Raw genomic sequence first — 24,770 nt, forward strand, 5'->3', positions numbered from 1 at the left:
AAGCCAGTGAGAGAGCAAACTAAGAATGTTGCGAGAAATTCACAAGTGAGTGGTTTAAAAACTTGAGCTTGTGAGGTTGGTGTGAGTTAAATTTGGATGTAGTGAGGTAATTGGATTGAGAGTAATTTAATTGTCTTTGTAAATCTTCTATTTTTTTACTAATTTTTTTTTATTGTCTTCTCCCGTGAATTTAGGTATTATTGCCGAACCATGTTAAATTCCTTGTGTTAATTATTTTCTATCAAATTATTTTTCCACTGAACCAATTGATAAAGTTCTGCGGTATCATTTCCTCAATAGTTATATATAGAACTAGGTAAATGCTCATGCGCTATGTAATATATATGTAGGCAACCAATCGTTAATTATGGAGGGTTTGAGATAGGGATGGCAACAAGTCAGGTTTTTGCGAGTATCCGATCTGATCGAATTTTAATATGATGAGTTTGGGTATTATATGATCGGGTTTGGGAAGGATTCAGATTTGAAAAATAATACCCGTTGTGAGTTCGGGTCGGGTTCGGATTTTATATATTGGGTATCCGTTACCTGAACTCGCTTACATAAATACTTAATTAAATATAAAATATATATTTTTATAATAATATTTATAAATTTTTATATATTTTATTTTATATAAAATAGAATTTAAATATTTTATGAAATTATTAAATTTTTAAAATGTAAATTATTAATTAAAATAATTTTTTATACAAAATATTAATTAAAACATATAAAATTAAAATTAAATAAAATATATAAAATTAAACGGGTTCGAGTTTTTTTGAGATAATAATAATCGGGTTTGGAACGGATTCGGGTTGTTAAGAATAAATTTTAAGCAAGTTTGAGACGGATTCGAATTTTAATAATATTAATCGAGTTCGGGTGCGGGTAGGGTGATTTTCTCGGGTACTCTACCCGTTTCCATTTCTAGTTTGAGATTTGAGAATTAATTGTTAAATAAAATAATCATTTAATCATGAAAATTGAGATAACAATAACAATAATAAAAATACTTAAAAAAGAAAATAAAAAGAGAATTAAATATTTAATATAAAATACAATAATTACTATAACAGCTTGACAATTTCTATATAGTGAGTGCTATATGATCAAGGAAAAATCTATCCATATGACAACAATAAGGCAAAAATTATCTACTTTATATATATAGCATAACAATCTCTATACAGTAAGCACCACATGACAACACTAATCTATATAGTAACACCAGAGAAAAAATTGTAAAGGTGATAAATTTTGACTGATTCAAATTCATTAGAACCATAATTGTTTTGATGCAAACAAAATTTGAAATGAATTTGTGTAGCTCGATTTAAGTCACCTATTTATTTGATTGAATAAAAAATTAAATGAATAAAATTATTTTTATAAAAAAATTAATATCATAAATCAAAATAATTTATGGCTTGGCAAATCAACTCAAATTTAATCGAAAATCCTTTATTTATAACTACCCAGGACTCAGTTTACAATTCAAACTCATCCAATTCGACCTTTTTTAAACTCAGTTTACAATTCGACCTTTTTCCAATTCGACCTTTACATATGACCATAACAATCTGCTCATTTTCATAATTTTCCCCATAATGAGGAAAAAATTTTACACCATATCAATGAATGCGTACTCGTTAGCTATTAATGGATAATTTAAAAAAAAAAAAGTCCTACTTTATTTGTTATTTTAAAAAATTTAAAAAATAATTATTATTTTTTTTTCTAATTTTACCTTTATTTATTATTATTTTCAATGCATTTATCTTTTTTCAATATCTTTCTATATTTAATAATACTGTAAGAATAATCAATTATTAATTTTTTTTTAATAAAAATGATGTTATTTAATCATTTATAAAAAGTCCTCAATACCCTTCATCATTTATTTGTGCACATTCTCCTATAAAACTAATTAAAGAACAATAATGTAAAATACTATTTTTTTAAGATAAAATTACATAATTATCTCTATTAATCACAATAAATGTGGATTAGTAGCATGACTCAGGCCACATAAACCTGATCTCTCTCACACTTTCACACTACGGTCATCTATATCCATATCTATATAAAATATGTAGGTTTTCCCAAGGTGCTGACACATGCCATTATTTTTTATGGTATTTTTACCTAGCATTCTCCATAAAAGAATTTGTCTTACTTTGCTTTGTAATTAGTAATTATTAATTTTCAAATTATGTATGTGTAAATGATAAATTATTTAATGATTACTCTCTTAATATTATGATAAGTAACCACCACCATCATTATTATTATTATTATTATTATTATTATTATTATTATTATTATATACTTTCATTTTATCGAATATTTCAAATTTAAATAATTATATATTGTCAATTTTTTATTAACCATTTTTTAGTTTTTAGCTTTTATATAAATATATTAGATAAAAGATATTTACAGAAATTGAGTACTTAAAATTCCATATATGTCACCTATTTGATGAAAAACTAAGCACTATGAGAAATGAAATTTGATGAAAAGAAGCACCATGAGAAATGAAATTTAACTTTTTGGCCTGGAAACTAAACAACAGACCTCGCTGTTTATTCAGTGAGAGTCCGCTGAGTATGCTTGTTTTAAGGTAAACTTAGTTGCTCTAAATGTCAAATATGATATTTTTTTCTCCAGATGAATTGAAAGTTCTTATTTTCAGAATCAGTTTCTAGATTTCATTTTTGTAGAATTCTTCGTTTGTTAAGGAATGTGAACATATGATTTATAGATTTGTATGTTGGAAACTGTTACTGTTTCTTTAAAGAAAGATGAGTTGCCTAAGAGTACATGGCTTGTAAGTAAGTTCGGAAGGCTGACTGTTGGAGTGCAGAATGAGCCACAAAGTAACTATGCATATGTTAGACTCATTTGACACATTCTCCACCTAATTAAATAGAGTTTGTTCTTCTTATTAGAAAGACTGTGCCAAAATACTTTGAGAGGGAGCATAAGAAGAGTTATCAGGGGCCATATAACATCTAAAGAGCTAGTGTTGTTCAGAAGATATTCACCCTGAACCTCTGAGAATTTCAGACATTCCAGTAATTGTCTGCTAGGTTTTACTATTGAGAAAGAATTTTTCTTTAAATATGTTAGTTAGAGTCCTACCTGCAATTTGTGACTATAATTAGCGAATTATATTATAATTGAAACGTGAGATGCTTGTTGATTGGAGCTCATCTATATGTTATAAAGATTTATATATATTCATATGACACTGAATTAACAAAAAAAGAAAAAGAAAATAAGAAAATAAAAAGCTTAATAAACAGAAATAATATGGTGTGAGATGTCACACCCATTCTCCTAATTAAAATGTGTGAAACCTGAAACTAAACTATAGGTTTCTATAAACAATTGATCAACTAACTATAAATACCTACTATAAACATAATTTTTTTTTCCAAGTGGCTAATTAAATATATTAATAAATAAATTTATATATTAAGACATCATATTTAGAAATATTATTTCAAATCCAAATATTTAGGAAACTAGAAAAAGGGACATTGAAAGTAAAGAGAATAAAATTTTACCAATTTTGGACCGTGCCCAAACGCTGCCTATGTACCTTTATTTTAACATGGAAGATCAAGTCCACGTAGTTCTTAATTTTCTACTAATGTGCATCGTTAGCGACTTTAAAATGTAATGCTACTGGAGCTTGAGCTCAATTCTAATCCATTTAGCACGTGAATTGTCGAACAATTCATCACTTTTCTATCAGCACCCATGTTCAGGCACCAAGTAACAAGTTCTACGTCCTGTCCCATTCTCCAAATTCACGGTCAAACCAAATTAAGATCTTTCCGAAGGTAAATATGTCTTCTTGTGGCTGCAAGTTACACAGCCCTTGAGTTAGCCGCACAACTACCCATAATTATCAAATGAGATGCTCTAAAACCCACACAATATTATTTTTATTGGCACATATTTGTAATTAATATTTTTTTTTCTAACCTTATAAACCATATAAATAAATTAAATTGATTTAACCTGTCAATATTATACCCAATTTAAGGCTATTAGGATCTCTAAAATATCACTTATATACAGAGTATTTTAAAGATACCCCAACTTTTACCTTTCTAAAATATCACATATTTGTACCATTTACAGCATGTATTCAATCTACTTCCAAACCTCAATGTAGCTAATTTAATCAAGGCTTTTGCTGTTAAAACCAATTATATGATATTGGTTATCTATCCTTCTTCCCTGAACCGAAATGTAATTGCTCTCCATAACTTGATCAACAACAAGATTCTTAACATGGAACATGAGAAAGCAGAAGGTTCAAGGCCAGTTGCTGTCCCAGCTACTGCTGGTTGCTAGAGATGGAGATGATATTGGCAAGTGGCGTCAATTTTCCCTATGGTTACATACTCTCTACAGTTCTGACTATGTTTCTCTCTCTTTTCAGTCCTTCCAGCCTTGGAAACTCTTGTATTCTCTTAAAAATACAAGCGGAAGGAGTTGTAGGATGAGGATTTAGTTTTAAACATTTCTCCAAATGCAATTTGTGTCTGTTGTGATTAATTAAAGTGTAAAAATATTCTCATTTCAGCTTTATTATGTGTATCAAAACCTAACTATGCCAAGTTAATATCCCCGATGCTATAGTTGCCCCAATTTTCCAATAAACATACCCATCATCTCTCTAGAGGTATTGAGAAATATAATACAATCTATGACAACTGACAAGTTTAAGAAAATTAAAATACTGAGTGTTAGAAGAAAGAATACAAGTAATGAAGGAAAATATTATATATTTGTCTGTGTATTATTTACAGAGGTATTACATCTATTTATACGTGAGAATATGAGCTAATTTAGACAAGAATAATAATTGTTATAATTATGCTATAAATCTCCTATAATCATGCTAATTGCTGTAATTATGCTATATAAATCTCCTATAATCATGCTAATTGCTGTAATTATGATAACACCCCCCCCCCCTCTCAAACTCAAGGTGGTAGTACATGTGCCAACTTGAGTTTGCTTAAGAGATCCTGAAAGCGAGCGGGAGGATGCGTTTTGGTGAATATATCAGCAGTTTGGCTGACAAAGGAGACAGGAATCAAACATATGGTGTCATGAGCAACATGATGACGTACAAAATGACAATCAATTTCGATGAGTTTGGTATGCTCATGAAATACATCATTATGAGAAATCAGTATGGCACTTCTATTATCACAATGAAGCATTGTGGCAGAAGAATGAGTGACACCCAAATCAGTTAATAACCACCGTAACCAAAGTAATTCAGATATAGCATCAGCAAGAGCACTATATTCAGATTCTGTGCTAGAACGTGCAACAACAGTTTGCTTTTTGCTACGCCAAGAGATAAGAGAATTACCCAAGAAGAAACAATAACCAGTTGTTGAGCGACAATCTGTCAGATCACCAGCCCAATTAGCATCAGAGTAGCCAGATAATACTAGAGAGGAGGTAGCGAAAAAGTGCAAACCATGAAAAAGAGTGCCTTTGATATAACGAATGGTTCGAAGTACTGCAGAGAAATGACTTGAGTGAGGAGCATACATAAACTGGCTGACCAGATGAACAGCATATGAAATATCAGGTCGAGTAACTGTGAGATAAACAAGACTCTGACAAGCTATCGATATAAAGTAGGATCATCAAGAGGAGTGCCATCAAGAGGTGTAAGTTTGCAATTGAGCTCCAATCGGGTTGATACTGTTTTGCTATCAATGATGCCTGCTCGAGAAAGTAAGTCGGACGCATACTTGGCTTGAGATAGATAATAGCCATCAGAATTTTGAGAAACTTCAAGACCCAAAAAATAGCTGAGAGAACCCAGGTCTTTCATTTCAAAATGTTGATTGAGATAATGTTGTAACTCTAAAATACCAGATGAATCATCTCCTGTTATTATCTTATCATCAACATAAAGCAACAGAAGAATAATACCACTGTCAGTTTGGCGAGTGAATAATGCAAAATCATGTGGACTAGAGAGAAAACCAAGTTGAGCAAGAGTGGAAATAAATTTGGCAAACCAGGCCCTGGGAGCTTGTTTTAATCCATATAAGGCTCGCCGAAGTTTGCAAACCTTATGAGGAGAATGATAACCAGGAGGAGGATGCATATAAACCTCTTCTGTTAAATCACCATGAAGAAAAGCATTTTTGACATCCATCTGGAAAAGTTTCCATTTACGAACTACAGCAATAGCTAAGAGACTGCGAATAGATGTTAATCGGGCCACTAGAGCAAAAGTTTCTTCATAGTCGATACCATACTCTTGAGTGCACCCTTTGGCTACTAAGCGAGCTTTGTAGCGTTCAATAGTTCCATCAGAATGGGTCTTGATTTTGTAAATCCATTTGCAACTAATAAGATCAACTAAATTCCAAGTATGAGTTTTCTCTAAAGCCTGAAGTTCGTCAGTCATAGCTTGCTGCCAAAGAGGGTCAGTACTTGCCTCACGATAAGAACAAGGCTCATGAAGGGTTGCAATAGTAGAGTAACAATAAAAATCAGAAAGATAATGAGGAGTTTCTCTTACACGGGTAGAACAACGAAGAGTAGTGCTAGAAGGAGATGCAGGCGCAGGTACTGGATCAACAACTGGTGCAGATTCAACAGGGGCAGGTGTAGTTGGGCTAATATTGAGCACATCATAATCACCTAGATCAGGACTTGGAAACAGCTCTTTGGAGGAGTCAATGAAAAATAGAGAGTCAGTATTGACAGAGTGATGAAATTTGGAAAGAGAAGAGAACATAGTATTGTCCCAAAAGGTAACATGACGAGAGATGCGTAAATTATTAGAAACAGGATCCCAACAACGATACCCTTTGTGTTCAATGCCATAACCAAGAAAACAACATAGACGAGCACGGGGTTCTAATTTGGTATGTTCATGAGGATGTAAAAGAACAAAAGAAATACATCCAAAAGGTTTAAGTATGGAATAGTCAAGAGGTTGTCCAAACAACTTTTCAAAAGGAGATAAATTATGAAGAACCAAGGTAGGAAGATGGTTAATAATATAAACAGCATGAAGAGCTGCTTCTCCCCAAAATTTTTCTGGACATGAGGCAGAAAGAAGAAGAGTACGTACAGAATCAAGAATATGGCGATGCTTGCATTCGGCTCGCCCATTCTGTTGAGAGGTGTGAGGACAAGAACGTTGAACAACGATGCTTTATTGACTAAGAAACTGAAGTAAAGAAGAATCACGATATTCCATGGCATTGTCTGTTTAGAGAATTTTAATATCACAAGAGAACTGAGTTTTAATCATTTTTGCATATGTGATGTAAATTTGTGATAACTCAGATCGATGTTTCAAAAAATATATCCAAGTAAACTGAGAATAATCATCAATAAATATCACAAAATAACGAAAACTATTCATTAAAGAAATAGAAGAAGGACCCCAAATGTCAGAATGAATTAAACCAAAAGGAGTGTCTGAAGTAGTATTATTATGAGAAAAAGATAATGCGAGTTATTTTGCAAGCTGACAATTTAAACAATTAAATGACTCAAACTTAGTAGATCCTAATAATCCACGAGAAATTAAAGGTTGAATTTTACTGGCAGAAGCATGACCAAGACGAAGATGCCATTGGTGAATGGAGAAATTAGGGATTGTAGCTGCAGACACAAATCTCTGAGGAAGATGTAAAGATGCAAGCTCAAATAATCGACCCACTCTATGACCCTCCCCAAGAATCTGTCCCGTTTGTGGATCCTGTACCTGGACACCATGGGGAGAAAAAATAACATTTAGTCCTTTTTCACATAACTGACCAATAGAAATAAGATTGAGTGCCAAATTAGGGATATAATAGGTGTCAGAGAGATGAAGATTTGTGGTAGACACATGACCAGTATGTGTGATGTTCATTTTAGTACCATTTACAATATGGATTGGTGGTAAGGAAGATATAGGTTTTGCAGAAGACAAGAATTTAAGATTAGTGGTCATATGATTACAACATGAAGAGTCAAAAAGCCAAAAAGAATTACCTGGAGTGGCAGACATGACAGCAGGAGATTTAGAAGAGATAACCTGTTTGAATAGTGGCTCAAGATCACTCATGGTGATGGTAGTAGAACCCTCAGTAGCAGCAACAGCAGTGACAGAGGAAGATCCAGGCTTTAAGACATTCTTGAATTTAGAATGCCCTCCTTTTGGTCTTGGAGGGCGTGTGGGACAATGTGCAAGAATATGACCGTAACCATGATAATATATGCATTCTATAGTAGGACAATATGCAAAAGCATGACTAATTTGATTACAATTCTTACAGAGTTGATTGCCAGATTTCTGATGTGAGGATCGAGTAGTTGCAAGAGCAGTTGCAATAGGTTTTGAAATATCAGATTTCTCCATTGATAACAATATGAGGAGAAAAAAAAATGGTATAATAATAGGAATGAAAGAATGAACCAGAATAGGTTGTAGAGAGAAAAGAGAGACCCCAGAAACTAGAAATAAAAGCTTTACGGCTCTGATACCATGTTAGAAGAAAGAATACAAGTAATGAAGGAAAATATTATGTATTTGTCTGTGTATTATTTACAGAGGTATTACATCTATTTATACATAAGAATATGAGCTAATTTAGACAAGAATAATAATTGTTATAATTATGTTATAAATCTCCTATAATCATGCTAATTGCTGTAATTATGCTACATAAATCTCTTATAATCATGCTAATTACTGTAATTATGCTAACACTAAGAGAGAAAATTAAAGTTTAGGTACTCACCTTTCTTAAGAAAAACCCAATATCTCATGGAGAAGTGCTGAAAAACTTTTTCTCTCATTTGGTTTGCCATATCTTCCATCTACGACAACACAAGTACGGCACCATTCTCCTTAATATATACATATTTTTTTGGTTCTTTAATCTCTTAAAAGTGATGGAGTTAAACTTTAACGTGGATAAAAGAGCTATGGTTCTTTTGATAAGAATAATGGAGATGGAACTCCCTAGAAAAAGAATGGCAGAAAGGATTTTTTTTTTTTAAAGGAAAATAAAATATCTTCCTCCCTCTCCCTTCGGCTTGATCTAGAATTTACTTTTTCTTTTCTTCTAAATAGATTAGTGCCACGTATCCCACTAGTATGGTGGAGGAACACAATTCTAGAAAATCATTTATTATTATTATTATTATTATTTTAAATAATTCCCTCTCGGTCCTTAAGCTTTTGCAAGATTTTCTTTTTCACCCAAATTTTTAAAAATCCACTTTTAAGTCTAAATAAAAAGTAAAATTTTTTCCTCAAATCTTTTATAAATTAGTCTTTATTATTATTGCTAAATTGGGGTGTTACATGAGAACAGATCAACATTGTAATTAGGTAAATCAAGATATGAGAGCTATTTTAGAAATTTCTTTTTTTAGGTTCAGTCTATATGATAATCTCACTTATAAAATACATAAGTCACATTTATTTATGTCTCGATTCTATAATAAATCATATATAGATAAGAAAATCCAATACAATAAAAGAAGAAAGTAATAATACTGAAATAGGTGAACTTAAACAAGAACCAAGACGATCATAATGTCACACACGCACGCACACAACTCCCAAGTGATAATGAAGGGAAGAAATAATATGGCCTTCTAATACGACTCTAATTAAGGTCCACATGAGAATTATAAAGGTCTAGTTTCCAGGTGGTGGGGAAAGGAATGGGATAGAGGGGATTGTAATTGGGATATTGGGCATTGAGGGGATGCTTGAAAGTGGAGGCAAGGTGACCTTGGGGACAGCAGGCAAGGTAGGCAAGCTAGGAAGTGGAGGCAGAGTGGGGTTGGGCAGAGAAGGTTGTGTGGTTGGCAAGGTTGGCAACGTGGGCGGGGGGAGAGTTGGAATAGCAGGGATTGGTGGCACTGCAGGCTCTGGCAAAGGCGGCAATTGCAAAAGATTGCGAGCTGCTAAGCTAACATCCATGCTTAAAGATGACACAGCAACAAATAAACCAAGGATGAAAATGTTGAAAGAGGCCATGATTAAATGACGATTGCTATAATACAAAGGTAATCTTATGGTTTTGGATGGGAAAAATGCAGGGCTGTGAATGGGCTTATACAATGGCAGATGATATGGCATGGCCCATAACTAGTTAGTGCACCATCTCACAAGTCTTCCACTTGAAAGTTAACAAGTATAGGTGTGGGATAGAGAGGTGTCACTGTAACTGTCAAAGTTAGATTTATGTTGGATAAGTAGGAGATATATTGAGTAATAGATAATTCTGTGATCTAATTGTTGGATTTTCTAACATAGTTTTATAACTTTTCTTTATAGAAAATGACATCTTCAACCATCAACCATCCATAACATCTATCAAGTACAAAAAGCATCCTAGTTTATAAACTTTTTCATTAATCTTGATGATAAATGTAGGGAAAATGGAACGGAAGACTAATTTAACTCTAGAAGTTGGCTCCTTGTAATGTAAAGTTTGTAGGACTAAACATCTGCAGGTGGCTAAATATTGGGACAAAAGCAAGTTTTGATACCATGTAGAGGAAAAGTTAGCTAAGGTGAAGGATTGTCCAAATTTTTATACTTAAGACTCGTCTTATACCCTGTTGATGCGTGATAATCAAAAGAAAGATATTTGTAGTTAAACAACCAAACACGCATTACACATATAAGATTTCCAACAGGATGTTTAGATTGCCCTGCAGTGACGAAAAAAACTATTTTGATGCTTTTGTTTGGTGGTATGGTTGATCCATTTCTGTGTCTGCTAATTTTTGCTTATTCTTACCTGCTTGCAATTGAGAATATTATGATTTCCATGTCTAGCCAACTACTTGAAGAGTTTCACAGTCTTTCCCAACTACATCACCTACCTAAGCCTAGCTCAGTTCCTATATAATCCCAAAGCCTGACCTTGCTTTCCCTCATCCCAAACATAACAAAAAGATCTTTAATTCACTTTTAGATCTATCAACACCATGGCTTCTTTCAAGTGCTTTATCTTTGCTGCATTCTGGATCGCTTTGTCATTTTCAAGCATGGACGTTGGGTTAGCTGCTCGTCATCTTCAGCAATTACCAACTATACCTTCAGTGCCAAATTTGCCAAAGCCTTCATTACCACCATTGCCTAGCGGTGTCCCAACTCTGCCACAGCCCACATTGCCCACAAACCCATCTCTACCTCAACCTGCACTACCTTCACTTCCTGGCTTGCCTAGTGTTCCTAGGGTTGCCTTGCCTCCATTGCCAAGCTTCCCTTCAATCCCCACTATCCCAATTACAATTCCCTCAATCCCAATCCCATTCCTTTCTCCACCACCTGGCAACTAAATACTTTGGATTAAATTGTGGAAGGAGATTGGAAACTTGGATCATATATATTACAAGACTGCTGTTACATCCCTTTGCTGTGTTTCTGTGGAGTTATTTGTGACTTTGTTAGCTGTTCATTGTCATTTAATTATGTTATGGGTTTGTGCGATATTATTATAGCAGGTTGTTATGATGAAAGCTTTTATGATTGTACTTATTTCATGCTTCAATGATTATTACTAGCAATAGTATTTTTTTTTTATTTCATCCATATATCATCATTGCACTAATTCTCTTTCGCACATTAAACAATCAATCGATATTAGTTTTCACATAATACTAAAGAAGCTCGAAATTGTCATTAAATTAATAATTTAACGGAAAATTATCATAATTAATTTGTCATTCCGCATGTTAATCTTACTTGAAATGACAGAATATAATATAAATCCTTCATAGGAGCCTGAATTGAGAGATAAAGTCAGTTATTTTCCATAAAGATTAGACGTAAGGTAGTTGTTTTATCCATAACTTCTTGTCTAAATCTTGTGTCTTTTTAGAGACGTTGATTACCAAAATATATAAATCCCTGTTAAACTTCTTAGAGAATATTAAATCATTTTATCTATCCTACCACAACAAACCACTTGAAATTTATCATTTAAAGTCTTTGAGTTTTGCTGTATGCAAGCTTTGAAGGCTTTTATTACATCCTGAAAATATATTACTATTTCATTTTTATCAATAAATACAATAAAATATGAGATAATTAATACCTTAAAAATTTTTTTTTTTTTTTACATACAGTTAAGGGTATTTTTAGGGCTGAGCAGAATTCGGTTCAAACCGAAAAACCGAATCGAACCAAGTCAATTCGGTTCAATCGAATCGGTTTTAAAATTCAATCAGTTCGGTTCGATTTTAATTTATAAAAATTTTGGTTATTTCGGTTCAGTTTGGTTTTAAAGAGAAAAAAATCGGTTAAACAGAACCGAACCGAATGGTAATTTATATAGTCAAATCGAATTAAATCGAATCGAATTGATTTTTGAATTAATTTATTTTTATGGAAAATTTATGAATTATATTTAATTTTATATATATTAATTGTTTAATTTCATTGATTAATGGTTATTAGGTTCAAACAAAGTTAAAATTAGACCAAATAACTTGAAAATCAAGTCTAAATTAAAAAATCAATCAAAAATCAAACAGATCGGTTTAAACCGAACTGAACCGAAATAAAGTGATTCGATTCGATTCGATTTTTCATTAATTTCAGTTCGGTTCGATTTCTAAAATTTACGATTCGATTTTTATAATTTAATTCAGTTCGATTCGATTTGAACCGAATGCTCACCCCTAGGTATTTTTGATCTAATTTTCGAGTACTGAGACTAAGTTTTCTCTTGAGTGAGTTTTCTCTTGAGTGATTTTAAGAGCATACTTCCTTATATTAGTTTGGTGCACATTTAGTATAAATAATTTTAGTGTGCTCCCCATCTGAATCGATCCGTGCCCATATCTATCACTTAGACTAACTCCACTGGATGGCTTAAGATTTTTTTTTTTTTTTATACAATTGATTTTTCTTATGATTTCAATTTGATATTTTATAGTATTAAAAATTACTATAATATCACTAAATTAAAGTTTATTAGTAAGATTTTTTTTTTTAATACAAAGCTTAGAATGGAAACAAATAATATGAAAATTCAAAAACAAAATCTGATAACAAAAGGAATGTATAAGAACAAAAAAAAAAAACAAGATGAAAAAGGTTATAAAACAAAAATAAATAAAAAATTATTGATAGTGTGTGAACCCCTTTTCTCTCCTTCCATTATGGTTATAACGTGTAACGCTCTACTGCTTTCAGATAATTTCGCCACATACACCTCCTTTTTAACGTCTTCATCCAATGCACACGCGTAGCCTCTCCTGAAACTTAATAAAGTCTAATTTTTTCTGTGCATTTATTGAGTGATTCAATTTAGTTTAATTTTAATTTTTAATTTATATTTAATTTAATTTAAATTTGTGAGGGGGTAACCCATTCATCATTTATGAATTATTTTTTTAATTTTTTAAATATTTTTAAAATTAATTATTTTCTAATATTAATGACTTAATTAATTATTTTTAGTCTTAATTAATTAACTATAATTAGTTATTTTTATATTTTATTTTTTTAATATTAATTAATAATATAAAAAAAATAATATTTTTATATTTTTAGTTTTATTTAATATAATTTTCTAATTTTAAATTAAAAGTATAAAATACAAAATCATATTTTTTTTATTTAAATCATTAAAATTAATTATAGTAATAATTTTTAATTTTAATTAATTATATGAAAATATAAATATATTTTTTTATATTTTCAGTTTAATTAATAATATTAATAATAAAAATAATATTTTTATTTTTTATTTAAATAATTATATAATATAAAAATAATATTTTATTATTAAGAAATAACACATATTAAATAATTTAATTAATTTAAACATAAATCAAAATTTATAAATTAAATTAAATTAAAAATTAAAAATAAATTAAATTAAACTCCAATAAATAAGCGGCAAATTCATCCTTATTCCAAACTTCAATGTTCTTTGTTTGTATTAAACAAAAACACAACTCTCAATCTCATTGAAGAAAGACAATAAAGAAGAAACAAACAAAACCAGTAACTAAATATTACAAATCCAAAATGATAAAAGCGGATATAGCTTCTTCTTCTTCTCATCATCATCATCGTCATCGTCATCGTCATCATCTCGAGAAACAGAATCAAGAGGAGCATTGAGCCTCTTAAAATTTTAAAAATTTTCAAATATTTAATGGTAATTTTATAATTTTTTTTATTTTTATATTAAATTTTAATGAATATAAAACTTTGAGAGTTTTAAAAATTTTAATTGAGTTTAATAGTAATTTTATGTAAATTTTATTTTATAGTTATGAAATGGTTATCATTATTAATTATTCAATCCTTTTAATCAACACCTAAATAAGTAATTCAATAACAAATAATGTATTTTAATTGAACTCCCTCAAATTAAAATTCTGACTCCGTCACTTATCGAATCTCACCAAGGCTGGACTAATTACTGTCTGGTCCTTTTAAATAACCTAACAATTTTAAGAGACAGGCAGTGAGATGCCGATCCCCAAATCAAATGATACAATATTGAATGTTCTCCAAACTCAAATATGAGATATTGTCATCGTAAGGCCTAATCACAAGCCAATACGTCATTGGCAGATAGAGCTCATCAACAAAAAGAAAGGGGAAGAAAACACGATGAAATTAAGTTGGCAAAAAAAATTACAGAGAGTGAAGGTTGGGGCGGCTAGCTAGGGCAGGCCTGATAACCTATCTGATTTTAATGCATTAAATTGTGTTAACTTTACAGTCTTTGTGTTTGTATTTTCTTTATTTTTGTTTCACTTTTTTGATAATTACATATAATAATTTATGATTTAGGATGCCAAAAAATTTTTATTTCAAACTTTATACATTTTCTCAATGTTTCTGAAACAAAATATTTTCATTATATTTGTTAAAAAAATTTAGTCTTAATTATTTTCTTAACGCAAATATTTTAAAGGATTAAACGTGATTTTTTTTTATAATATTTTTATATAATATTTTTAATTATATATAAATTATTTAATAATTATTATTTTTTTTTTTAGAGAAAGAGAGATATTATTAAATAGCATATTCCTCCTCGAGGAGAATACAAGAACAAGAGTTTGGGAGGCTCCATCCATAAACAGAGACTGTCATGAGCTAAAACATCCCCGGCCAGAACATGGGCTGCTCTATCGACAGACTTGTTAACCCAAGATAAGGTGAAGGACCTACCTTATTAAAAAACTCTTTACAGTCAGCAATAATAGTATTAAACTCAGAAACATCTTCTTTCTCCTAACCAAAAGTTAAATAAACTAGCAGGGAATCAATCAGATATTCTCTTAATACTATAATAATAAATAAATATTATTATATTATATTAATATATATTAATTACATATACTTATATATTTATACTTATTGCAAATATTTATATTTATATTATATATAGATAGATTTTAATTGTTTTTATTATGAAATTTTTATTAAAAAATTTTTGAAAAATAAAAAATTTTAAAAATAAAATATAAAATAATTAATAATATATATATATATATATATATATATATATATATATATATATATATATATATATATATAATAGTCAGTGTAGCAATTCCCAAATTATTTGTAAAGGTAACACAAGTCACCGAGACGTGATTAATGTGGGAATCTTGAAAGGATGTATGGCCCCAAATCTCAAAATATTAACAATTATTTTTATTTAATTAACGGTAAAAATATTTTTTATTTCAATCTTTTTGACAAATATAATTGAAACAAAAATTTTAAATTTTAATAAAATTATCAAAATTAAAAAAAAAAATTGAATATAATTAAAATTATCTCACAAACATAAACATCTTAACCACAAGACTAAACATCTCAAGGGTATCTTAGCACTTTTACTTTAAAGGTGGGACACAGAGATATTTATAGTTAAACAACCAAACACGCACTACGTATATAAGAATTCCAGCAGGATGTTTAGATTGCCCTGCAGTGACAAAACTATTTTGATAATTTTGTTTGGTGGTTTGGTTGGTCTATTTCTGTATCTGCTAATTTGCTTACTTTGACCTGCTTGCAATTGAGAATATCCTAATTTCAATATCTAGCCAACTACTTGAAGAGTTTCATATTTTTCCCCAGCTAAATCACCTACCTAAGCCTAGCTCAGTTCCTATATAATCCCAAGACCTGACCTTGCTTTCCCTCATTCCAAACATAACAAGAAGATCTTTAATTCACTTAAAGATCTAGTGACACCATGGCTTCTTTCAAGTGCATGATCTTTGCTGCATTCTTGATCGCTTTGTTATTTTCAAGCATGGATGTTGGGTTAGCTGCTCGTCATCTTCAGCAATTACCAACTGTACCTTTAGTGCCAAATTTGCCAATGCCTTCATTACCACCATTGCCTGGCGGTCTCCCAACTCTGCCGCAGCCCACATTGCCTACAAATCCATCTCTACCTCAGCCTACACTACCTCCACTTCCTAGCTTGCCTAGTGTTCCTAAGGTTGCTTTGCCTCCATTGCCAAGCATCCCCTCAATCCCCACTATCCCAACTACAATTCCCTCAATCCCAATCCCATTCCTCTCTCCACCACCTGGCAACTAAATATTTTGCATTAAATTGTGGGAGGGGATTGGAAACATTGACCATATATTACAAGACTGTTGCTACATTCCTTTGTTGTGTTTCTGTGGAGTTATTTGTAACTTTGCGAGTTGCTTGTCATTTATTTTATGGTTTTGAGTGATATTATTATAGCTGGTTTGTTATGATATATTGGTTTTATGATTGTAATTTTTCATATTTTAATGATTATTACTAGCAATTAGTGTTGTGTTTTCATTCAAATATCATCATCGCACTATTCTCCTATTCATGTATTTTCTTTCCTTTTTCTTGACATCTAGTTAAAAACTTTGTCCAATGATCTAAGTATCCATCTCTCACTAAACAGTTAACAAAACATGTCTTAAATTGTGAATGGTGAATTAACTTCTTTAGTGTTTACCATTTGCGTGCATTTGGTACGGGGTGAATGAAATGGGATTAACAACTATTAAAATAACTGCTAACGGTGTAATAGTTACAATTGCAACAATTAATACTATTAATCATATTTGATATTGCGCGTAAAAAAGAGTAACAATTAAGCTTGTATGGTTAAATGCGTTTGATATATGTATATGAATGAATTATATGTATAAATTAAATTTATAATGTTGATTGAAGCATATATTAATAAAAATATTTTTTTATTAAAATAATTATTATAATAATATGTTTATTAAAATAATAATATTTATCTATTTATCGATAATAGTTACAAGAGTAACACTTTCTTAAGGAACTTCATGATGCAGGCCATTATCCCACCCTCCTTAGGTTAACAAATTTGAGTGTAGTCTCCAAAAGTTGCCGTGCCTCGATATGAACTGTGTTGCAGTTCGTCAATAAGAAAATTATCAGCAAATTATACAGCTAAATATTGTGGTTTTGGGATTAAATAAAGAGGAAACATGAGGGATGAGGTAGCAAGATTGGCCATAATTAATTTAGAGTTTGCAGCAATTGCTTCTTGCAATATGTGCAATTTTTCCTTGTCACTTTGTATGCAGTTTTCAAGGCTTTTATAGACATAGGAAATAGAAAATAGGGAAGTTTCAATTTTGAGTTGGTAGGAAAGCTTGTATGCAGATAGTTCAACTTCTCAAATATAGAAACTTCCGCGGGCTTATATTCTTATGTTAATTGAGTAATTTGTGTCTCTTTATGAGGGGATTAGCAGGAGGGGTAATAAGTTTGTTGGGTTGCAGACTAATGATCCATTAATATAGCTCTTTAATTAATCAGATAACGTGGGTCACTTACAAACAGCTCACTGCTCACCTATCTGACAGGCACATTTTTTTATGGTATTTTCTGCAATCTCAATTCTATGGTGTTCGTGCAAACTATGTAATGAAAAATAATTTGTTGAAAGAATGATTCAAAATGTTGATGGCTTATTTTTCGGAGCATGTGTTTTTTGATATTTTTTTTGTTAGGGGGTCTTAGAATGATTTCTATCTGTTAGTCAACATGTTAGGGGTCAGTTATATTTGACACTAAATCAGGTCATGTATTTATGTTCCTATTTTTTAGCTTTTTCTGTTGCTCTTTTGAGATTATTTAAAGTCTTGTACTGTATTTTTTAAAAACAGAAAAAATTAACAAAAATCCAACACTTCAAGTCTTTTGCTTATCTCTCAATATTTTATTTTATTTCTTTCTTTACCAACAGGTGTGGTATCTAAGCAAAACAAAGACATAAAGCCCCAAAAGTGACCATGTTTCGGTCCTCTCTTTTCCTCAAGCATGGAAAAGAGTAAAGTAAAAAAAAAAAAAAAAAAAAAAAGGGAGGCAGGGGGGGGGGGATTTGAGTGGTTAGAGACATGAACCAGCAGAGCAGTGAAGAAAACCCAAAATTGAGAGGAAGCCATGGCAAGCAACTGAACCAGCTCAGCAGCACAGCCCATAATTCCAATCTTCAAAGGTGAAAAATATCATCTTTGGAGTCTCAAAATGAAGACACTGTTCAAGTCTCAAGAGCTATGGGACTTGGTGGAGAACAGGTATGAAGAACCGAATCCAGCACCTATTGAACCTAACCAGCGATTGTGAGAAAATCACAAGAAGGATGCAAAGGCCTTACTGCTCATCCAATCAGCATTGGAGGATGAAATATTTCCTCGAATTTCAGCAGCTTCTACCTCCAAACAAGCATGGGAGATTTTGAAGCAAGAATATTTGGGTGACAAGAAGGTAATTACTGTAAAATTACAAACTCTTCGTCGTGATTTTGAGACTCTAATTACGAAATAAAAAGAATTTGTGCAAGAATTCTTATCTAGGGTGTCTGGGATTGTCAATCAAATGAAGTCTTATAGTGAAAATTTAAGTAATGAAATTGTTATGAGTAAGGTGTTAAGGAGTCTGAGCTCAAAATTTGATTATATTAGTGCTGCAATTGAAGAGACTAAGGACTTGTCCACTTATACTTTTGATGAAATGATGAGTTTTTTGTTAGCAGATGAAGCTAGACTTGGCAGGTCCCATGAAAAGTCTGAGGAAAAGGCCTTTCAGGTGAAGGGGGAGTCTTCTAAGGGAAAAATAGAAAACTCAGCAATTCGTGGCAGAGGCAGAAATGGATTTCGTGGATGAGGTCGTGGTGGCGGCAGAGGTAGAGGCCAATTTGGAGAACCATGGCAATACAAGAGCTCAATTCAATGCAGATATTGCAACAAACCGGGCCACAAAGAAGCTAATTGTTGGACCAAACAGAGAGAAGAACAAAAGCAAGCAAATTTTACAAAGAAGATTGAAGAGGAGAGTAGGTTGTTCATGGCTCATTCACCAATTCAGAATGATGCCAACAGTAAAGATGTATGGTTTTCAGACAGTGGATGCTCCAACCACATGACTGGAACCAAATCATTGTTCAAAGAACTTGATGAGTCACAAAAAGGTGAGGTTCGACTTGGAGACGACAAGCAGATGAAAGTTGAAGAGAAAGGTACAATTGCCATTAAATCTGTGCAAGGTGATGTTAAACTCCTCTATGATGTACAATTTGCGCCTAGTTTAGCTCATAACTTATTGAGTGTTGGACAGTTGATGACTAGTGAATATTCTATTGTATTTGATGGTGATTCATGTGTTATTCATGAGAAAAAATCTAGTTAGACCATAGCAACTGTCCATATGACACAAAATAGGATGTTTCCTCTTGATGTTTCAAATGTAGTGGGTAATGCCTTAGTTGTTAAGAGAGATAATGAGGCTAATTTGTGGCATTTATGTTATGGGCATTTGCATTTAAATGGTTTGAAACTTCTGAGTTAGAAAGAAATGGTTGTTAGCTTGCCGAAAATTGGTGAACTTATTTTTTGTAAAGGATGTGTTTATGGAAAGCAGAATAAGAGGTCATTTCCTATTGGAAAATCATGGAGGGCTTCTAATTGTCTTGAACTTGTGCATGCTGATTTGTGTGGGCCTATGAAAGCAGAGTCACTTGGTGGAAGTCGCTATTTTCTGTTGTTTACAGATGATTACAGCCGTATGAGCTGGGTTTATTTCTTGAAATTCAAATCTGGAATTTTTGAGAATTTCAGAAGATTTAAGGCATTGGTGGAAAAGCAAAGTGGGAGAAGCATAAAAGCACTTCGAACTGATCATGGCGGTGAATTCTTATCTAATGATTTCACTATTTTTGTGATGAAAATGGCATTCGCAGGGAACTAACAGCACCATGCACACCAGAATAGAATGGTGTCATGGAGCGAAAAAATTGAACGGTGGTAGAAATGGCTAGAAGCTTGTTGAAAGCAAAAGAACTTCCAGACCATTTTTGGGGAGAAGCAGTTGCAACAGCAGTATATCTCCTGAACATCTCACCAACAAAGGCAGTTCTGAATCAAACACCTTATGAAGCTTGGATGGGTAAGAAGCCTCGTGTAAGCCACTTAAAAGTCTTAGGTTGTGTAGCATATTCTTTAGTTAATTTTCGTTCTAAGCTTGATGAAAAATCTGAGAAATGCATTTTCATTGGCTATAGTCCTCATTCCAAAGCATATCGTCTATATAATCCTATAAGTGGCAAAGTGATAATTAGCAGGGATGTAGTGTTCAATGAAGAAGCAGTTTTGAAGTGGAATTCTGACAAGGAAGGCATAAAAAATCAAGTGCTAGGAGATTTTGAAGTAGAACAACCAGCAAGTTTAGCCCCTTCATCACCTACAAGTTCAACTCCTTCCTCACCCGGTGATAACAACGCTACAAATTCTACTAGTTCAGATTCTCAAGCATCCAGTCCCTCCACCGATAGCAGTGAAACATCACCAAGAAAATTCAGATCTCTTAGAGAAATTTATAAGTCATGTCACTTTGCCTTTTTAATCACTGACCCAACTTCTTTTGAAGAAGCTACAGAACAACCTACCTGGCAGATTGCTATGACAGAGGAGATGCAAGCCATTGAAAAAAATTCAACATGGGAGCTGGTTGATATTCCAGAAGGAAAGAATGTTGTAGGGCTCAAGTGGGTATTCCGAACAAAGTATAATGCTGACGAAAGCATCCAAAAGCACAAAGCTTGGCTTGTGGCCAAAGGATACTCACAACAACAAGGTATAGATTTTGAAGAAATTTTTTCTCCTGTTGCTCGTTTTGAAACTGTGAGAATTATTTTGGCATTGGCTGCTTAGCTGCAATTACCAGAGTATCAATTTGATGTGAAGTCCACTTTTTTGAATGGTGAGTTAGAAGAGGAAGTGTATGTTTCACAACCTCCGGGCTTTGTTACCAATGGTAATGAAAACAAAGTCTACAGGTTAAGAAAAGCTCTCTACGGGCTAAAACAAGCTCCTCGAGCCTGGTATAGCAAGATTAATTCATTTTTCCAAGATAAGGGATTCATTAGAAGTGAAAATGAACCCTCTTTTTACTTGAAGAAGCAAGGTAATGGAGATTTTTTTGTGGTTTTCCATTATGTGGATGATATGATTTATATGGGTTCCTCAAAGTCCTTAATTGATGATTTTAAGTGTTGTATGTTGAGAAATTTTGAGATGACAAATTTGGGTTTGTTGTAGTATTTTTTGGGACTAGAGGTCATGCAAAGTGATGATGGATTTTTTGTATGCCAAAAGAAATATGCTGCAGATCTTTTGAAGAAATTTAATATGGCAAATTGTGAAGTGGCAACCACACCAATGAACATCAAGGAAAAACTATAGCGTGAAGATGGGACCGAGAAAGCCAATCAAATGCTGTTCAGAAGCTTAGTTGGTGGTTTAAACTACTTGACACACACTAGACCTGACATTGCTTTCTCTCTGAGTGTTGTGTCCAGATTTATGCATAGCCCTACGAAACAACACTTTGAAGCAGCAAAAAGATTTCTTCATTATGTTACAGGAACTCTGAATTATGACATTTGGTATTGTAAAGTGCCAAATTTTATATTAATTGGTTTCATTGACAGCAACTGTGCAGGATGTTTAGATGATCGGAAAAGCACTTCCAGCAACATTTTCAACTTTGGTTCTGGAGCAGTAACATGGAGTTCAAAGAAGCAAGAAATAATAGCCCTGTCATCATTTGAAGCAGAGTATGCAGCAGCAACTTCAGCAGCACAACAAGCTTTATGGCTCATAAAACTTATTGAAGATTTCAGTCTTGAGCAAAAGGAAGCTATCGAAATATTCTGTGAGAATCAGTCCACTATTGCAATGGCAAAGAATCCTGCTTTTCATGGTAGAACTAAGCATATTGATGTGCATCATCACTTCATTCGAAAGCTGGTAACTGATGGTAAAATAGTGCTGAAATTTCGCAGTACTAATGAGCAAACAGCTGATGTTTTTACAAAATCACTTTCCCAGGCCAAGCATTAGTTCTTCAGATCACAGTTGGGAGTATGTGATTTTGAATCAAGGGGGAGCGTTGAAAGAATGATTCAAAATGTTGATGGCTAATTTTTTTGGAGCATGTGTTTTTTGATGTCTTTTTGGTTAGGGGTTCTTAGAATGATTTTTATCTGTTAGTTAACATGTTAGTGGTCAATTATATTTGATACTAAATCAGGTCATGGGTTTATGTTCCTATTTTTTAGCTTTTTCTGTTGCTCTTTTAAGATTATTTAAAGTCTTGTACTGTGTTTTTTAACAACAGAAAAAATAAACAAAAATCCAGCACTACAAATCTTTTGCTCATCTCCTAATATTTTATTTTATTTCTTTCTTTACCAACATAATTGTCCTGAAAACATAAAAATATAATTATTGACTAGAAGCGTTAACCAAACTTGGATTCTTTGATTCAATGATTGCCATTATCTTTACTCTTAAGAGACGCATGTGAGAAGTTCTTACCCTCAATAGGGGAATTGCTATATAATGGTAACACAATTTGCAATTTATCTTTCTGATAACCTCACATGGTGACTGTAACCTTAAGTTGCACTGAAAATACGTTGCTTAAACCCCAAGGCTAGATTCTGTTGACAAGTGAGTTAGTTCGTTCCTCGCATTGTGGAAACAGAAGCACACGGTAGCAACCTAAAGTACAAACTTCAGGGAACATAGCTAATGGCTAACAAAGAAAGTCCAATACCGATTTTAGTGAAATTAGGCATCCCACAGAAGCAGCAAACGAGATATTCATGGTGATTTAGTTTTAGATAAGAAGGCATGATTCAATATATAGTATTAGCAATTCAATGATTAGTTCAGAATAAAATAGTAGATAATATAAGTGGTCCTCTACTATGTGTTGAACCACTCTCAGAAACAACACTCCAACTGGCAGAAAATACAGTCTTCAACAGAACCAACACTCAAGAAATTGAAACAACATTGCATATAATACATGAATCAGGCCCTCAAGAAGCAAAACTCTGAAGTCTGATATAGAGAATCAAATATTGAAACAGAAATATTGTCGCTATTAATTTAAGGACTAGCAGTTGACTGAGGTGGTGTGATGTCCTTGGGAAGAGTTGGTATGGTAGGTAATGTGGGCTTGGGAAGCTCATCAGGCAGATGAGGAAAAGGTGGCAATTCAGGCAATACAGGTTTTGGCAAAGTGGGAATTTCAGGCTTTGGCAAGGTTGGGAATTCAGGTAATGGAGGAAGCTCAACCTTAGGCAGTGGTGGCAGTTCAGGCTTAGGAAGCTCAGGTACCTCAGGCAATGTTGTCTCCAGGAGATGACGCGCCTCTACCCGGAAAATGTGGTAGTTTATCAGGGAAATCACCAAAAGTGGAAATACGAATGAGGCGTGAATTTTAGCCATAACTTGGAGCAGAGACAAGGACTAATTTGAAAGGTATACAGAGCTTGTAGAAACTGCTAAATGTTAAAATTTGTCTCGTGTCTTGTATGTGTTAATTTTCACTTGTGCAGGGCTTTTATAGATTTGGGAAGTGGAAAATAGGCAAGTTTTTGAAGTTTGAGTAGGTGGGAAAGCTTGTATGCAGGTAGTTCAACTTCTCACCTGTAAAACTTCCATTCTTAATATAGAAAGTTATCTATTTGACTTATTCTTGTTTTCATTCTCTTTAAGTAGAATTATTTGTTGGCTATTTTCCTGTTTGCTGCAACCAAATAAAGTGTTAGACATATATATATTAGTTTAACTAAACAAAACAAGGAGCAAGATTATATTCCAAGCTAAAATATTACTAATGGAAGCTAGCTATTGCTTCTTGTTCTATAATAAATCAAAAGGCACAAGTCAATTATAGACGTGCAACTTACCTATCCTGCAAGTACATGTACATCTCTTTGTTAATTAATTTCTTTTTGCTTCTTCTAGCTTCACAGAAGATGTTGGTTTTTGGAAGGAAGGATATAGAAGTATATAATGAGACTAAATGATCTAGTGGATTTATTGATTTAAGGTATCAGCTGAGACATATTTTCAACAAAAGAGATTCTTATTAGCGACCTCTCATAAGCTTATTGAAAATGGAGTTATTAATTCTTCATTTCTTGCCTCCATGCTACTCTGTATATGCCATAATTAAGTAGTTGTAAATTTCACTAGCTTGAGAAATTTAATCGATAGGAACTGGATTGAGAGGGGCTCAAAATTTTAACGTAATCTTTTTATGACCCAATAATAGGCTTTAGTATCACTTAAATCGGAGCTAAATTGAAAAAATACAAAAATTCAAAGAAAATAGAGAAAAAAAAAACTCGAAATTGGAGCT

The 24,770-nt window shown here is 32.4% G+C and overlaps 4 protein-coding genes across 4 annotated transcripts; 2 read left to right on the forward strand and 2 right to left on the reverse strand.

Moving 5' to 3' along the window:
- Positions 1-9,712: 9,712 nt before the first annotated feature.
- Positions 9,713-10,057, reverse strand: LOC131172805 (uncharacterized). Its single transcript, XM_058134334.1, has one exon. It carries the CDS (start codon positions 10,055-10,057, stop codon positions 9,713-9,715), a length of 345 nt encoding a protein of 114 aa, XP_057990317.1.
- An 894-nt stretch (positions 10,058-10,951) lies between these two features.
- Positions 10,952-11,598, forward strand: LOC110636436 (protein PELPK1). The gene has a single exon (XM_021786145.2). It carries the CDS (start codon positions 11,017-11,019, stop codon positions 11,368-11,370), a length of 354 nt encoding a protein of 117 aa, XP_021641837.1. The 5' UTR covers positions 10,952-11,016; the 3' UTR covers positions 11,371-11,598.
- Positions 11,599-16,271: 4,673 nt separating this feature from the next.
- On the forward strand, positions 16,272-16,625 carry LOC131172806 (protein PELPK1-like). Its single transcript, XM_058134335.1, has one exon. The coding sequence runs from the start codon at positions 16,272-16,274 to the stop codon at positions 16,623-16,625; it is 354 nt and encodes a 117-aa protein (XP_057990318.1).
- Positions 16,626-23,509: 6,884 nt separating this feature from the next.
- LOC110652577 (protein PELPK1-like) lies at positions 23,510-23,851 on the reverse strand. The gene has a single exon (XM_021804446.2). It carries the CDS (start codon positions 23,849-23,851, stop codon positions 23,510-23,512), a length of 342 nt encoding a protein of 113 aa, XP_021660138.2.
- Between the last annotated feature and the right edge of the window lie 919 nt (positions 23,852-24,770).

The sequence above is a fragment of the Hevea brasiliensis genome, chromosome 14 (genome assembly GCF_030052815.1).
Source record: "Hevea brasiliensis isolate MT/VB/25A 57/8 chromosome 14, ASM3005281v1, whole genome shotgun sequence".
Lineage (NCBI taxonomy): Eukaryota > Viridiplantae > Streptophyta > Magnoliopsida > Malpighiales > Euphorbiaceae > Hevea > Hevea brasiliensis.